The following is a 17,391-nucleotide window of genomic DNA, read 5'->3' on the forward strand; positions in this document are numbered from 1 at the left end:
GATCCCTTTCTGAACTCTCCAGCCACTCCCGTTAGCTTACTGAGTAGAGACATTTTCCTGACCAAGTTCAACGCGATTCAAAGGCCCAACTTGACCTTTATGATGAACCTCTTGAGCTCCCTGATGTTACTCTCTTTGTTGACGGCTCTGCCTTTATTGATAGGGAGACTGGTAGGAAACATGCAGGGTTTGGTATGGTCTCACTGGATAGGTCATTGTTGATTGAACAGCCCCTTGCCTGAACATTACTCAGCACAACAAGCTGAGCTTCTAGCGCTTACTGAAGCATGTACATTAGGTAGTGGTTTGCAGGTTAACACTTATTCTGACTCTGCATACGCCATTGGCGTTTGCCTGTCTTGGATAGGGGTTTGGAAAGGTAGGGACTTTGTTAACGTATCTGGTACCCCCTATTAAACACTGTTTAAAGATAGAAGCCCTGTGTGAAGCTATGTTGCTTCCTGCCATGGCTATTGTTAGGGTCCGTGCCCACACAGGTAAGACTGACAGCATTAGTTTAGGTAATGCAGCTGCTGATGCTGCTGCTAAGAATGCTGCTTCCCGCTGCCATACTCATGCTGTTCTGCTTGCCTCCCTGTGCACGTCTGAAATCAGTGATCTGGACCAACACCAGGCTGCAGATGCACTTAATCACCCTTTGTGGGAGTCTAGAAGTTGCTCTAGGGGCCCTGATGGCCTGTGGAGGCAATCCCTCTCTGGCAAACCAGTTCTGCCTCTGCCTCTCGTCTCCTCTGTGTGTCGCCTGGCCCACGGGTTGGGCCACGCACCAAGAAGGGAGATGGTAAGACCAATATCTGACACCTGGTTTTGTCCAAATCTGATTGAAATATAAATGTACTACATGCATGCAATAAAACTTTGGTTTTAAAACCCCCCTGAAACCAGGGAAATTTCCAGCGCCGACCGGACCATTCACCCATTTTTCCAGCGCCGACCGGACCATTCACCCATTTAGCTATTCATAGACATGGCTGAATGAAAGGAAAGAAAGAGATACTGCCTGGTAATAATTTACCGCTTTATCAGGTGGATTGAAGCATTTCCAATTGGTATGCAAAAAAGCACTGTGATGCTAAAACAGTAGCAAAAGTTTTGGTAAGAGCAATTATTCCTAGATTTGGTATAGAGGAAGATCAGACAATGGCACCCATCTCACAGGCGATGTGGTTGCACAGGTGGCTGCCCAATTGGGGATAGATCAGAAGTTTGTTTGTGTTTACCACCCACAAAGTAATGGGATTACTGAGAGGGCTAATAAAACCATAAAAGGGGGTCTTGCCTAAGCATGCCATTCCACAGGGAAGTCATGGGTAGAGTGTCTCCCCTTAGTCTTGATGAAAATGCGCAATAGTATAAACCACGGAACAGTGCTTAGCCCAGATGAGCTCTTAAAACCTCTTGAGCCTATGGGGGGTGCTATTTCGATCTTGGAAAAATTGGTCTCCAAATTAAACTGCCTAGTACTCAATTCTTGCTCGTACAATATGCATATTATTATTATTATTGGATAGAAAACACTCTCTAGTTTCTATAACCGTTGGAATTATGTCTCTGAGTGGAACAGAACTCATTCTACAGCACTTTTCCTGACAGGGAGTGAGATTTCAGAAATCTTGGCCTCTGGTCCCAGGTCAGTTTTAAGGTCCCTGTGAATGCTATGGGGATACAAACACTGCCTACGCCTTCCTCTAGATGTCAGTAAGTGGTGACAATTTGAATGGAGTCGATTGCGCAATCTGGGACTTTATAAAAGGCCAAAGACCGGAAGTACCTTTCTTTTGTTCCCTGCACTTGACGCACGATGGACGTCGGACTGGCCTCCTTCCAAGCTTTGGTTTAGCCACTTCTATATCCCCGGTCATATTTTTATTCGTTATAGGTGTTAAAGACATCATAAGGTAGTTAATTTAAACCGTTTTATAGCAATTTATATCCGTTTAGTGCGATTTTGAGGCATTTCTTTGTGACGCACTTTGAAGAGTTGGACACTTTTCCAGTACATGCCGAACGTTAGTGGCCATTTCGACAGGACAAGAGGACATCTTTCGACCAAAAGACAATTAGACCGGAGAAAGGATACATTGCCCAAGATTCTGATGGAAGATCGGCTCATAGTAAGAACTATTTATGATGATAAATCGTTGTTGTGTTGAAAAATGTTAAACGCATATATCGCCATTTTTTTTTGTGTAGCTTCGCTTTGGCGCACCCTGTATTGCACAGTAAGGATAATTTTAGAAATGTAATTCAGCGATTGCATTAAGAACTAATTTGTCTTTCAATTGCTGTCCAACTTGTATTTTTTTAGTCAAGTTTATGAATAGCTTTTGATAAAAATAGGTGTCTTTCCAAGATGGCGCCGGGCAGATTGCTTGAGTAGTTGGACACTATTTCCATTGTGTAAGCACGATTTGTGCCGCTAAATATGCACATTTTCGATCAAACTCTATATGGATTGTGTAATATGATGTTACAGGAGTGTCATCGGAAGAATTCTGAGAAGGTTAGTGAAAAAATTCATATATTTTGGTGATGATAACGCTATCGCTCTTTTTGCCTTGAATCAATGCTCGGGTAACGTTTGCACATGTGGTATGCTAATATAACGATTTATTGTGTTTTCGCTGTAAAACACTTAGAAAATCTGAAATATTGTCTGAATTCACAAGATCTGTGTCTTTCCATTGCTGTGCTCTGTGTATTTTTAAGAAATGTTTTATGATGAGTAAATTGGTAATACACGTTGCTCTCTGTATTTATTCTAGTCGAGTTGTGATGGTGTGTGCAATTGTAAACTATGATTTCTACCTGAAATATGCAAATTTTTCTAACAAAACCTATCCTATACAATAAATATGTTATCAGACTGTCATCTGATGAGGTTTTTTCTTGGTTAGTGGCTATCAATATCTTTATTTGGCCGAATTGGTGATAGCTACTGGTGGAGAGAAAAAATGGTGGACAAAGAAAAATGGTGTCTTTTGCTAACGTGGTTAGCTAATAGATTTACATATTGTGTCTTCCCTGTAAAACATTTTACAAATCAGAAATGATTGCTGGATTCACAAGAAGTGGATCTTTCATCTGGTGTCTTGGACTTGTGATTGAATGATATTTAGATGCTAGTATTTACTTGTGACGCTATGCTAGCTATGCTATTCAGCTTTTTTACTGGTGGGGGGGTGGGGGGTGCTCCCGGATCCGGGTTTCTGAGGCGGTAGAAGTTAACTGGCCGTCCAATTAACATTCCTTTACACAGACCAATGACTCCAAAACTGACTGACCTGACCGCACTGGATGATGACTTGAGTAGATATAGGAAGGAACTAACCCATGTTGTTCGGTCTTTGTATTCCCAATACAGGAAGGCCCAGGAAGTTCCAGAACAGGGCGACCCAGACAGCCTAGCTGTTGACGTTGAAGGAATGGATCAAGCTGAAGGTCCACAAAAGGAAATGGAACCACCCCTGATGGATGGATCCCTACCAGGTCATCACAGCAACACCCACAGCAGTGAAGGTCCAGGAGCGTCAGGGATGGCACCAACTATCACACTGCCAGAAGACGTCACAACCACCATAACAGATAAGAGTGCCCACACAGACCCAGATGTTGTTACACATGACCACTATGGTCACATTGTTAAAAACAAAACTTGGGGTAAACCTTTAAGGTACATGTTTTTGGTGCTTCTTATTCTGCACCGGCAGTCTCTGCTCGCAGGAATAGAGATCCAGGGGAACCAATTGAAAACCAGTAATCAAAGGGTAAACATGGTCCGAAATCTGAGTAGACGAGACACGCCCAGTGGTTCGAATGTAGTCCTTTTGAAAAACCCTCAGAGTCAGAGTGAGTTGTTTGGATCAATTATAGTAGGTGATTGGATCAACAACGTCACCTACTCCATGCAGGACCTTATGAATCTGACTATTACTATTACTTACTATTGGTATATTTTATTTAAGACGTTTACAGTTCTGCTGGTAATGCAACAACTTGACATTGCTTATGAATTTGACTATTGCTGGTTTTGCCCTTCTGCCTACTGATGATCAGAGTCTTAAAGCTGTTATAGCCAGGTATAGCCTGGCATTAGACTACATCCTGGCTTAGGAGGGGGCCCGGAATTCTATTTCCCCCACTGAATGTGTTATGCTTCTCCCTGACTCCTCTGATAATACGACAGAGATTCTAAAGTAATTGACTCCATTGGCTGATACCTACAACCCCTACAGGAGATGACTCCTGGTTCCCATTTGGGTGGTTGAAAGATTAACTAGGACATTTTGGATGTAAGTTGTTTTCCGATTTTAGTTCCATCATTGGCTCCCGAGCTTGTTCTGCTGATTTGCATTTGTCCATTCTGCGCAGCTGGCAAATGTGTACTTCATAAGGCTATGCCAGGCATGTTTATGCTTCATGTTCCTCATCCCCCAGACCATTATTTTTATCCTCAATCTCCTGAGGATTGCTTGCAATCTAATGCACCTTTTATGGACGATTCTTATAATTACTATGCTTGAGTTGCTTTGCCGGGTGGCCTCAAAGAGGGGAATGAAGAGGATTAAACCAAGGACTTATACCTTTTAAAGGGTTAATAAATGATGTTATGATAAACTGTAAGGTCTCTTCTTCAGAAGACCTCTGTGTTTGTTAAAACCTGTTTTTGAGTGTTGTGCCCTTCAGACACTATCAGAAGGTGTCTAGGTTCAGACTCCTCCTGTCTGGATCCCACCGTGGTTATCTGGTTTTCTGAGAACACAAGGCTGCCACAGACCTGATGAAACCAGCCAACTGTCAGAAGATGCTTGCCCTCATTCACCTTGTCATGACCCTATACTTGTGATGAAAGGTCAAGTTTCTATCAAACCCACTTCTGAATTTTTACTTGCTGATAAAATGGTTCCTGCTGTCAAGGGGAGGTTAGATTTATTAAAATGTTGTTACCAGGGAAATTCACGCGAGGAGGACTGGGAGAGGCTATGTGAGTTACTGGATGTCTTAAATATTTTGCAGACCTTGGGGAGAACTATCATAAACTGTTATACTGTACTCTGTACCAACTTCTGCCTACAATGGTATTACTAAAAGGAGTATTTTAATACTTAAACAATTAGTCTGTGTTTCCTTTCCATTACTCATGTATGTTTGATAATTATATGATCATCTGTTGAAGAAATTGACCAACACACCGCTATTGGTATTTTACTGCTGCTCTTTAATTATTTGTTACTTGTATTTCTTATTTTGTTAGGTATTTTTCTTAAAACTGTGTTGTTGGTTAAGGGCTTGTAAGTAAGCGTTTTACTGTAAGGTCCACACCTGTTGTATTCGGCGGATGTGACAAATAACATTTGATTTGATCCCATACTTATTTCATCACTAAACAGAGTATATCAGTTTGGATTCCAGCGACATGCCATTCTGTGTTCGGTATCAATACCCACCAGGGTATCCATTATCGATTATGTTATTGACTTGGCATCACTTCCTGATCCTGTGACATCACTTGATCTCACTTGACCTTTTCAGCAGCACTTAGTCAGACCTATCTCTGAGGAGAGAGGAGATCAGATTCACACACATACACACGCACACGCAAACTTGTTTTTACACACAATTTACCAATGTTTGATTAGTGTGTAATCAATGAAGGCTTTAGTTTACAGGATGAGAGAGTAGAGAAAGAGAGTTCTCGTTAAGGCTGTGTAAGGCGGAGTCAGGTGCAGGAGAGCAGAGTAGAGTAAACAGGCACACTTTTTTATTCCCGTTAAACAATAGGCACAAAAAATGACATAAGTGATTTTGAATCAGAGAGGTGCGGGGGCTGCCATAATCATCCACGTCTTCGGATCCCAGGGAACAGCAGGTTAACGGCCTTGCTCAGGGGCCGGACAATCCAGCATCCTTTCGGTGACTGGCACAGTGCTCTAACCACTAGGCTACCTGTTAGAAGGTAATAGCTAGTCACATATTAGAAGGTGGTAGCTAGTCAGATAGTAGAAGGTGGTAGCTAGTCACATAATAGAAGGGGGTAGCTAGTCACATAATAGAAGGGGGCAGCTAGTCAGATAGTAGAAGGGGGTAGCTAGTCACATAATAGAAGGGGGTAGCTAGTCACATAATAGAAGGGGGTAGCTAGTCACATATTAGAAGGGGGTAGCTAGTCACATAATAGAAGGGGGTAGCTAGTCACATATTAGAAGGGGGTAGCTAGTCAGATAATAGAAGGGGGTAGCTAGTCACATATTAGAAGGGGGTAGCTAGTCAGATAATAGAAGGGGGTAGCTAGTCACATATTAGAAGGGGGTAGCTAGTCAGATAGTAGAAGGGGTAGCTAGTCACATAGTAGAAGGGGGTAGCTAGTCACATATTAGAAGGGGGTAGCTAGTCACATATTAGAAGGGGGTAGCTAGTCACATAATAGAAGGGGGTAGCTAGTCACATATTAGAAGGGGGTAGCTAGTCAGATAATAGAAGGGGGTAGCTAGTCACATATTAGAAGGGGGTAGCTAGTCAGATAGTAGAAGGGGTAGCTAGTCACATAGTAGAAGAGGGTAGCTAGTTACATAATAGAAGGGGGTAGCTAGTCACATAGTAGAAGGGGGCAGCTAGTCAGATAGTAGAAGGGGGTAGCTAGTCACATAATAGAAGGGGGTAGCTAGTCACATATTAGAAGGGGGTAGCTAGTCACATATTAGAAGGGGGTAGCTTGTCAGATAGTAGACGGGGATAGCTAGTCACATATTAGAAGGTGGTAGCTAGTCACATATTAGAAGGGGGTAGCTAGTCAGATATTAGAAGGGGGTAGCTAGTCACATATTAGAAGGGGGTAGCTAGTCAGATATTAGAAGGGGGTAGCTAGTCACATATTAGAAGGGGGTAGTTAGTCACATACTAGAAGGGGGTAGCAAGTCACATATTAGAAGGGGGTAGCTAGTCACATATTAGAAGGGGGTAGCTAGTCAGATAGTAGACGGGGGTAGCTAGTCACATATTAGAAGGGGGTACCTAGTCACATATTAGAAGTGGGTAGCTAGTCAGATAGTAGAAGGGGGTAGCTAGTCAGATATTAGAAGGGGGTAGCTAGTCACATATTAGAAGGGGGTAGCTAGTCAGATAATAGAAGGGGGTAGCTAGTCACATATTAGAAGGGGGTAGCTAGTCACATATTAGAAGGGGGTAGCTAGTCACATAATAGAAGGGGGTAGCTAGTCACATATTAGAAGGGGGTAGCTAGTCAGATAATAGAAGGGGGTAGCTAGTCACATATTAGAAGGGGGTAGCTAGTCACATATTAGAAGGGGGTAGCTAGTCAGATAATAGAAGGGGGTAGCTAGTCACATATTAGAAGGGGGTAGCTAGTCACATATTAGAAGGGGGTAGCTAGTCACATAATAGAAGGGGGTAGCTAGTCACATATTAGAAGGGGGTAGCTAGTCAGATAATAGAAGGGGGTAGCTAGTCACATATTAGAAGGGGGTAGCTAGTCAGATAGTAGAAGGGGTAGCTAGTCACATAGTAGAAGGGGGTAGCTAGTCACATAATAGAAGGGGGTAGCTAGTCACATATTAGAAGGGGGTAGCTAGTCACATATTAGAAGGGGGTAGCTTGTCAGATAGTAGAAGGGGATAGCTAGTCACATATTAGAAGGTGGTAGCTAGTCACATATTAGAAGGGGGTAGCTAGTCAGATATTAGAAGGGGGTAGCTAGTCACATATTAGAAGGGGGTAGCTAGTCAGATATTAGAAGGGGGTAGCTAGTCACATATTAGAAGGGGGTAGTTAGTCACATATTAGAAGGGGGTAGCTAGTCACATATTAGAAGGGGGTAGCTAGTCAGATAATAGAAGGGGGTAGCTAGTCACATATTAGAAGGGGGTAGCTAGTCAGATAGTAGAAGGGGTAGCTAGTCACATAGTAGAAGGGGGTAGCTAGTCACATAATAGAAGGGGGTAGCTAGTCACATAGTAGAAGGGGGCAGCTAGTCAGATAGTAGAAGGGGGTAGCTAGTCACATAATAGAAGGGGGTAGCTAGTCACATATTAGAAGGGGGTAGCTAGTCACATATTAGAAGGGGGTAGCTTGTCAGATAGTAGAAGGGGATAGCTAGTCACATATTAGAAGGTGGTAGCTAGTCACATATTAGAAGGGGGTAGCTAGTCAGATATTAGAAGGGGGTAGCTAGTCACATATTAGAAGGGGGTAGCTAGTCACATATTAGAAGGGGGTAGCTAGTCAGATATTAGAAGGGGGTAGCTAGTCACATATTAGAAGGGGGTAGCTAGTCACATATTAGAAGGGGGTAGCTAGTCACATATTAGAAGGGGGTAGCTAGTCACATATTAGAAGGGGGTAGCTAGTCAGATAGTAGAAGGGGGTAGCTAGTCACATATTAGAAGGGGGTACCTAGTCACATATTAGAAGTGGGTAGCTAGTCAGATAGTAGAAGGGGGTAGCTAGTCAGATATTAGAAGGGGGTAGCTAGTCACATATTAGAAGGGGGTAGCTAGTCAGATAATAGAAGGGGGTAGCTAGTCACATATTAGAAGGGGGTAGCTAGTCACATATTAGAAGGGGGTAGCTAGTCACATAATAGAAGGGGGTAGCTAGTCACGTATTAGAAGGGGGTAGCTAGTCAGATAATAGAAGGGGGTAGCTAGTCACATATTAGAAGGGGGTAGCTAGTCAGATAGTAGAAGGGGTAGCTAGTCACATAGCAGAAGGGGGTAGCTAGTCACATAATAGAAGGGGGTAGCTAGTCACATAGTAGAAGGGGGCAGCTAGTCAGATAGTAGAAGGGGGTAGCTAGTCACATAATAGAAGGGGGTAGCTCGTCACATATTAGAAGGGGGTAGCTAGTCACATATTAGAAGGGGGTAGCTTGTCAGATAGTAGAAGGGGATAGCTAGTCACATATTAGAAGGTGGTAGCTAGTCACATAGTAGAAGGGGGTAGCTAGTCAGATATTAGAAGGGGGTAGCTAGTCACATATTAGAAGGGGGTAGCTAGTCAGATATTAGAAGGGGGTAGCTAGTCACATATTAGAAGGGGGTAGTTAGTCACATATTAGAAGGGGGTAGCTAGTCACATAATAGAAGGGGGTAGCTAGTCACATAATAGAAGGGGGTAGCTAGTCACATATTAGAAGGGGGTAGCTAGTCAGATAATAGAAGGGGGTAGCTAGTCACATATTAGAAGGGGGTAGCTAGTCAGATAATAGAAGGGGGTAGCTAGTCACATATTAGAAGGGGGTAGCTAGTCACATAGTAGAAGGGGTAGCTAGTCACATAGTAGAAGGGGGTAGCTAGTCGCATATTAGAAGGGGGTAGCTAGTCACATATTAGAAGGGGGTAGCTAGTCACATAATAGAAGTGGGTAGCTAGTCACATATTAGAAGGGGGTAGCTAGTCAGATAATAGAAGGGGGTAGCTAGTCACATATTAGAAGGGGGTAGCTAGTCAGATAGTAGAAGGGGTAGCTAGTCACATAGTAGAAGGGGGTAGCTAGTCACATAATAGAAGGGGGTAGCTAGTCACATAGTAGAAGGGGGCAGCTAGTCAGATAGTAGAAGGGGGTAGCTAGTCACATAATAGAAGGGGGTAGCTAGTCACATATTAGAAGGGGGTAGCTAGTCACATATTAGAAAGGGGTAGCTTGTCAGATAGTAGAAGGGGATAGCTAGTCACATATTAGAAGGTGGTAGCTAGTCACATATTAGAAGGGGGTAGCTAGTCAGATATTAGAAGGGGGTAGCTAGTCACATATTAGAAGGGGGTAGCTAGTCACATATTAGAAGGGGGTAGCTAGTCACATATTAGAAGGGGGTAGCTAGTCACATATTAGAAGGGGGTAGCTAGTCACATATTAGAAGGGGGTAGCTAGTCACATATTAGAAGGGGGTAGCTAGTCAGATAGTAGAAGGTGGTAGCTAGTCACATATTAGAAGGGGGTACCTAGTCACATATTAGAAGTGGGTAGCTAGTCAGATAGTAGAAGGGGGTAGCTAGTCAGATAGTAGAAGGGGGTAGCTAGTCACATAGTAGAAGGGGGTAGCTAGTCACATAATAGAAGGGGGTAGCTAGTCACATAGTAGAAGGGGGCAGCTAGTCAGATAGTAGAAGGGGGTAGCTAGTCACATAATAGAAGGGGGTAGCTAGTCACATATTAGAAGGGGGTAGCTAGTCACATATTAGAAGGGGATAGCTTGTCAGATAGTAGAAGGGGATAGCTAGTCACATATTAGAAGGTGGTAGCTAGTCACATATTAGAAGGGGGTAGCTAGTCAGATATTAGAAGGGGGTAGCTAGTCACATATTAGAAGGGGGTAGCTAGTCAGATATTAGAAGGTGGTAGCTAGTCACATATTAGAAGGGGGTAGTTAGTCACATATTAGAAGGGGGTAGCTAGTCACATATTGAAAGGGGGTAGCTAGTCAGATAATAGAAGGGGGTAGCTAGTCACATATTAGAAGGGGGTAGCTAGTCAGATAGTAGAAGGGGTAGCTAGTCACATAGTAGAAGGGGGTAGCTAGTCACATAATAGAAGGGGGTAGCTAGTCACATAGTAGAAGGGGGCAGCTAGTCAGATATTAGAAGGGGGTAGCTAGTCACATAATAGAAGGGGGTAGCTAGTCACATATTAGAAGGGGGTAGCTAGTCACATATTAGAAGGGGGTAGCTTGTCAGATAGTAGAAGGGGATAGCTAGTCACATATTAGAAGGTGGTAGCTAGTCACATATTAGAAGGGGGTAGCTAGTCAGATATTAGAAGGGGGTAGCTAGTCAGATATTAGAAGGGGGTAGCTAGTCACATATTAGAAGGGGGTAGCTAGTCACATATTAGAAGGGGGTAGTTAGTCACATATTATAAGGGGGTAGCTAGTCACATATTAGAAGGGGGTAGCTTGTCAGATAGTAGAAGGGGATAGCTAGTCACATATTAGAAGGTGGTAGCTAGTCACATATTAGAAGGGGGTAGCTAGTCAGATATTAGAAGGGGGTAGCTAGTCACATATTAGAAGGGGGTAGTTAGTCACATATTAGAAGGGGGTAGCTAGTCACATATTAGAAGGGGGTAGCTAGTCACATATTAGAAGGGGGTAGCTAGTCAGATAGTAGAAGGGGGTAGCTAGTCACATATTAGAAGGGGGTACCTAGTCACATATTAGAAGTGGGTAGCTAGTCAGATAGTAGAAGGGGGTAGCTAGTCAGATATTAGAAGGGAGTAGCTAGTCACATATTAGAAGGGGGTAGCTAGTCACATATTAGAAGGGGGTAGCTAGTCACATAATAGAAGGGGTAGCTAGTCACATATTAGAAGGGGGTAGCTAGTCAGATAATAGAAGGGGGTAGCTAGTCACATATTAGAAGGGGGTAGCTAGTCACATAGTAGAAGGGAGTAGCTAGTCAGATAGTAGAAGGGGGTAGCTAGTCACATAATAGAAGGGGGTAGCTAGTCACATAGTAGAAGGGGGCAGCTAGTCAGATAGTAGAAGGGGGTAGCTAGTCACATAATAGAAGGGGGTAGCTAGTCACATATTAGAAGGGGGTAGCTAGTCACATATTAGAAGGGGGTAGCTTGTCAGATAGTAGAAGGGGATAGCTAGTCACATATTAGAAGGTGGTAGCTAGTCACATATTAGAAGGGGGTAGCTAGTCAGATATTAGAAGGGGGTAGCTAGTCACATATTAGAAGGGGGTAGTTAGTCACATATTAGAAGGGGGTAGCTAGTCACATATTAGAAGGGGGTAGCTAGTCAGATAATAGAAGGGGGTAGCTAGTCACATATTAGAAGGGGGTAGCTAGTCAGATAGTAGAAGGGGTAGCTAGTCACATAGTAGAAGGGGGTAGCTAGTCACATAATAGAAGGGGGTAGCTAGTCATATAGTAGAAGGGGGCAGCTAGTCAGATAGTAGAAGGGGGTAGCTAGTCACATAATAGAAGGGGGTAGCTCGTCACATATTAGAAGGGGGTAGCTAGTCACATATTAGAAGGGGGTAGCTAGTCACATATTAGAAGGGGGTAGCTAGTCACATATTCGAAGGTGGTAGCTAGTCACATATTAGAAGGGGGTAGCTAGTCAGATATTAGAAGGGGGTAGCTAGTCAGATATTAGAAGGTGGTAGCTAGTCAGATATTAGAAGGGGGTAGCTAGTCACATATTAGAAGGGGGTAGCTAGTCACATATTAGAAGGGAGTAGCTAGTCACATATTAGAAGGGGGTAGCTAGTCACATATTAGAAGGGGGTAGCTAGTCAGATAGTAGAAGGGGGTAGCTAGTCACATATTAGAAGGGGGTACCTAGTCACATATTAGAGGTGGGTAGCTAGTCAGATAGTAGAAGGGGGTAGCTAGTCAGATATTAGAAGGGGGTAGCTAGTCACATATTAGAAGGTGGTAGCTAGTCAGATAATAGAATAGGGTAGCTAGTCACATATTAGAAGGGGGTAGCTAGTCACATAATAGAAGGGGGTAGCTAGTCACATATTAGAAGGGGGTAGCTAGTCAGATAATAGAAGGGGGTAGCTAGTCACATAATAGAAGGGGGTAGCTAGTCACATATTAGAAGGGGGTAGCTAGTCACATATTAGAAGGGGGTAGCTTGTCAGATAGTAGAAGGGGATAGCTAGTCACATATTAGAAGGTGGTAGCTAGTCACATATTAGAAGGGGGTAGCTAGTCAGATATTAGAAGGGGGTAGCTAGTCACATATTAGAAGGGGGTAGCTAGTCAGATATTAGAAGGGGGTAGCTAGTCACATATTAGAAGGGGGTAGTTAGTCACATATTATAAGGGGGTAGCTAGTCACATATTAGAAGGGGGTAGCTTGTCAGATAGTAGAAGGGGATAGCTAGTCACATATTAGAAGGTGGTAGCTAGCAACATATTAGAAGGGGGTAGCTAGTCAGATATTAGAAGGGGGTAGCTAGTCACATATTAGAAGGGGGTAGCTAGTCAGATATTAGAAGGGGGTAGCTAGTCACATATTAGAAGGGGGTAGTTAGTCACATATTAGAAGGGGGTAGCTAGTCACATATTAGAAGGGGGTAGCTAGTCACATATTAGAAGGGGGTAGCTAGTCAGATAGTAGAAGGGGGGTAGCTAGTCACATATTAGAAGGGGGTACCTAGTCACATATTAGAAGTGGGTAGCTAGTCAGATAGTAGAAGGGGGTAGCTAGTCAGATATTAGAAGGGAGTAGCTAGTCACATATTAGAAGGGGGTAGCTAGTCAGATATTAGAAGGGGGTAGCTAGTCACATAATAGAAGGGGTAGCTAGTCACATATTAGAAGGGGGTAGCTAGTCAGATAATAGAAGGGGGTAGCTAGTCACATATTAGAAGGGGGTAGCTAGTCACATAGTAGAAGGGGGTAGCTAGTCAGATAGTAGAAGGGGGTAGCTAGTCACATAATAGAAGGGGGTAGCTAGTCACATAGTAGAAGGGGGCAGCTAGTCAGATAGTAGAAGGGGGTAGCTAGTCACATAATAGAAGGGGGTAGCTAGTCACATATTAGAAGGGGGTAGCTAGTCACATATTAGAAGGGGGTAGCTTGTCAGATAGTAGAAGGGGATAGCTAGTCACATATTAGAAGGTGGTAGCTAGTCACATATTAGAAGGGGGTAGCTAGTCAGATAATAGAAGGGGGTAGCTAGTCACATATTAGAAGGGGGTAGCTAGTCAGATAGTAGAAGGGGTAGCTAGTCACATAGTAGAAGGGGGTAGCTAGTCACATAATAGAAGGGGGTAGCTAGTCATATAGTAGAAGGGGGCAGCTAGTCAGATAGTAGAAGGGGGTAGCTAGTCACATAATAGAAGGGGGTAGCTCGTCACATATTAGAAGGGGGTAGCTAGTCACATATTAGAAGGGGGTAGCTAGTCACATATTAGAAGGGGGTAGCTAGTCACATATTCGAAGGTGGTAGCTAGTCACATATTAGAAGGGGGTAGCTAGTCAGATATTAGAAGGGGGTAGCTAGTCACATATTAGAAGGGGGTAGCTAGTCAGATATTAGAAGGGGGTAGCTAGTCACATATTAGAAGGGGGTAGCTAGTCACATATTAGAAGGGGGTAGCTAGTCACATATTAGAAGGGGGTAGCTAGTCACATATTAGAAGGGGGTAGCTAGTCACATATTAGAAGGGGGTAGCTAGTCAGATAGTAGAAGGGGGTAGCTAGTCACATATTAGAAGGGGGTACCTAGTCACATATTAGAGGTGGGTAGCTAGTCAGATAGTAGAAGGGGGTAGCTAGTCAGATATTAGAAGGGGGTAGCTAGTCACATATTAGAAGGTGGTAGCTAGTCAGATAATAGAATAGGGTAGCTAGTCACATATTAGAAGGGGGTAGCTAGTCACATATTAGAAGGGGGTAGCTAGTCACATAATAGAAGGGGGTAGCTAGTCACATATTAGAAGGGGGTAGCTAGTCAGATAATAGAAGGGGGTAGCTAGTCACATATTAGAAGGGGGTAGCTAGTCAGATAGTAGAAGTGGTAGCTAGTCACATAGTAGAAGGGGGTAGCTAGTCACATAATAGAAGGGGGTAGCTAGTCACATAGTAGAAGGGGGCAGCTAGTCAGATAGTAGAAGGGGGTAGCTAGTCACATAATAGAAGTGGGTAGCTAGTCACATATTAGAAGGGGGTAGCTAGTCACATATTAGAAGGGGGTAGCTTGTCAGATAGTAGAAGGGGATAGCTAGTCACATATTAGAAGGTGGTAGCTAGTCACATATTAGAAGGGGGTAGCTAGTCAGATATTGGAAGGGGGTAGCTAGTCACATATTAGAAGGGGGTAGCTAGTCAGATATTAGAAGGGGGTAGCTAGTCACATATTAGAAGGGGGTAGTTAGTCACATATTAGAAGGGGGTAGCTAGTCACATATTAGAAGGGGGTAGCTAGTCAGATAATAGAAGGGGGTAGCTAGTCACATATTAGAAGGGGGTAGCTAGTCAGATAGTAGAAGGGGTAGCTAGTCACATAGTAGAAGGGGGTAGCTAGTCACATAATAGAAGGGGGTAGCTAGTCACATAGTAGAAGGGGCAGCTAGTCAGATAGTAGAAGGGGGTAGCTAGTCACATAATAGAAGGGGGTAGCTAGTCACATATTAGAAGGGGGTAGCTAGTCACATATTAGAAGGGGGTAGCTTGTCACATATTAGAGGGGGGTAGCTAGTCACATTAGAAGGGGGTAGCTAGTCACATATTAGAATGGGGTAGCTGTCAGATATTAGAAAGGGGGTAGCTAGTCACATATTAGAAGGGGGTAGCTAGTCACATATTAGAAGGGGGTAGCTAGTCACATATTAGAAGGGGGTGGCTAGTCACATATTAGAAGGGGGAAGCTAGTCACATATTAGAAGGGGTAGCTAGTCACATATTAGAAGGGGGTAGCTAGTCACATATTAGAAGGGGTAGCTAGTCAGATATTAGAAGGGGGTAGCTAGTCACATATTTCGGTTGTTGACAGTTGACTCACTCTCAGTTGTTGACAGTTGACTCACTCTCAGTTGTTGACAGTTGACTCACTCTCAGTTGTTGACAGTTGACTCACTCTCAGTTGTTGACAGTTGACTCACTCTCAGTTGTTGACAGTTGACTCACTCTCGGTTGCTGACAGTTGACTCACTCTCGGTTGCTGACAGTTGACTCACTCTCGGTTGCTGACAGTTGACTCACTCTCGGTTGCTGACAGTTGACTCACTCTGTTGCTGACAGTTGACTCACTCTCGTTGCTGACAGTTGACTCACTCTCGGTTGCTGACAGTTGACTCACTCTCGGTTGTTGACAGTTGACTCACTCTCGTTGTTGACAGTTGACTCACTCTCAGTTGCTGACAGTTGACTCACTCTCAGTGTGAAGTTGACTCACTCTCAGTTGTTGACAGTTGACTCAACTCTCAGTTGCTGACAGTTGACTCACTCTCAGTGTTGACAGTTGACTCACTCTCATTGTTGACAGTTGACTCACTCTCAGTTGTTGACAGTTGACTCACTCTCAGTTGTTGACAGTTGACTCACTCTCGGTTGCTGACAGTTGACTCACTCTCAGTTGCTGACAGTTGACTCACTCTCAGTTGCTGACAGTTGACTCACTCTCAGTTGCTGACAGTTGACTCACTCTCAGTTGTTGACAGTTGACTCACTCTCAGTTGCTGACAGTTGACTCACTCTCAGTTGCTGACAGTTGACTCACTCTCAGTTGTTGACAGTTGACTCACTCTCAGTTGTTGACAGTTGACTCACTCTCAGTTGTTGACAGTTGACTCACTCTCAGTTGTTGACAGTTGACTCACTCTCGGTTGTTGACAGTTGACTCACTCTCGGTTGTTGACAGTTGACTCACTCTCGGTTGTTGACAGTTGACTCACTCTCGGTTGCTGACAGTTGACTCACTCTCAGTTGCTGACTGTTGATTCACTCTCTGTTGTTGACAGTTGACTCACTCTCTGTTGTTGACAGTTGACTCACACTCAGTTGCTGCCAGTTGACTCACTCTCGGTTGTTGACAGTTGACTCACTCTCGGTTGTTGACAGTTGACTCACTCTCTGTTGTTGACAGTTGACTCACTCTCAGTTACTGACAGTTGACTCACTCTCGTTGTTGACAGTTGACTCACTCTCGTTGTTGCCAGTTGACTCACTCTCGGTTGTTGAAGTTGACTCACTCTCGGTTGTTGACAGTTGACCACTCTCGGTTGTTGACAGTTGACTCACTCTCGGTTGTTGACAGTTGACTCACTCTCGGTTGTTGACAGTTGACTCACTCTCGGTTGTTGCCAGTTGACTCACTCTCGGTTGTTGACAGTTGACTCACTCTCGGTTGTTGACAGTTGACTCACTCTCGGTTGCTGACAGTTGACTCACTCTCGGTTGCTGACAGTTGACTCACTCTCGGTTGCTGACAGTTGACTCACTCTCGGTTGCTGACAGTTGACTCACTCTCAGTTGCTGACAGTTGACTCACTCTCAGTTGCTGACTGTTGATTCACTCTCTGTTGTTGACAGTTGATTCACTCTCTGTTGTTGACAGTTGACTCACTCTCAGTTGCTGCCAGTTGACTCACTCTCGGTTGTTGACAGTTGACTCACTCTCGGTTGTTGACAGTTGACTCACTCTCTGTTGTTGACAGTTGACTCACTCTCAGTTACTGACAGTTGACTCACTCTCGGTTGTTGACAGTTGACTCACTCTCGGTTGTTGACAGTTGACTCACTCTCGGTTGTTGACAGTTGACTCACTCTCGGTTGTTGACAGTTGACTCACTCTCGGTTGTTGCCAGTTGACTCACTCTCGGTTGTTGACAGTTGACTCACTCTCGGTTGTTGACAGTTGACTCACTCTCAGGTGTTGTTTTGAAGAACACG

General features: G+C 43.9%; 1 protein-coding gene across 1 annotated transcript in view; it reads left to right on the plus strand.

Annotated features, from left to right (window-relative positions):
• The first annotated feature begins 451 nt into the window (after positions 1–451).
• The window catches only part of LOC120044741 (ephrin type-A receptor 5), a 133,607-nt gene continuing 116,667 nt past the window's right edge, over positions 452–17,391 (plus strand). Inside the window, exon 1 of the mRNA XM_038989421.1 lies at positions 452–497. Coding sequence (XP_038845349.1) covers positions 452–497 — 46 coding nt within the window. The remainder of the gene's footprint in view (positions 498–17,391) is intronic.

This window comes from Salvelinus namaycush, chromosome 3, assembly GCF_016432855.1.
Source record: "Salvelinus namaycush isolate Seneca chromosome 3, SaNama_1.0, whole genome shotgun sequence".
Classification (NCBI taxonomy): domain Eukaryota; kingdom Metazoa; phylum Chordata; class Actinopteri; order Salmoniformes; family Salmonidae; genus Salvelinus; species Salvelinus namaycush.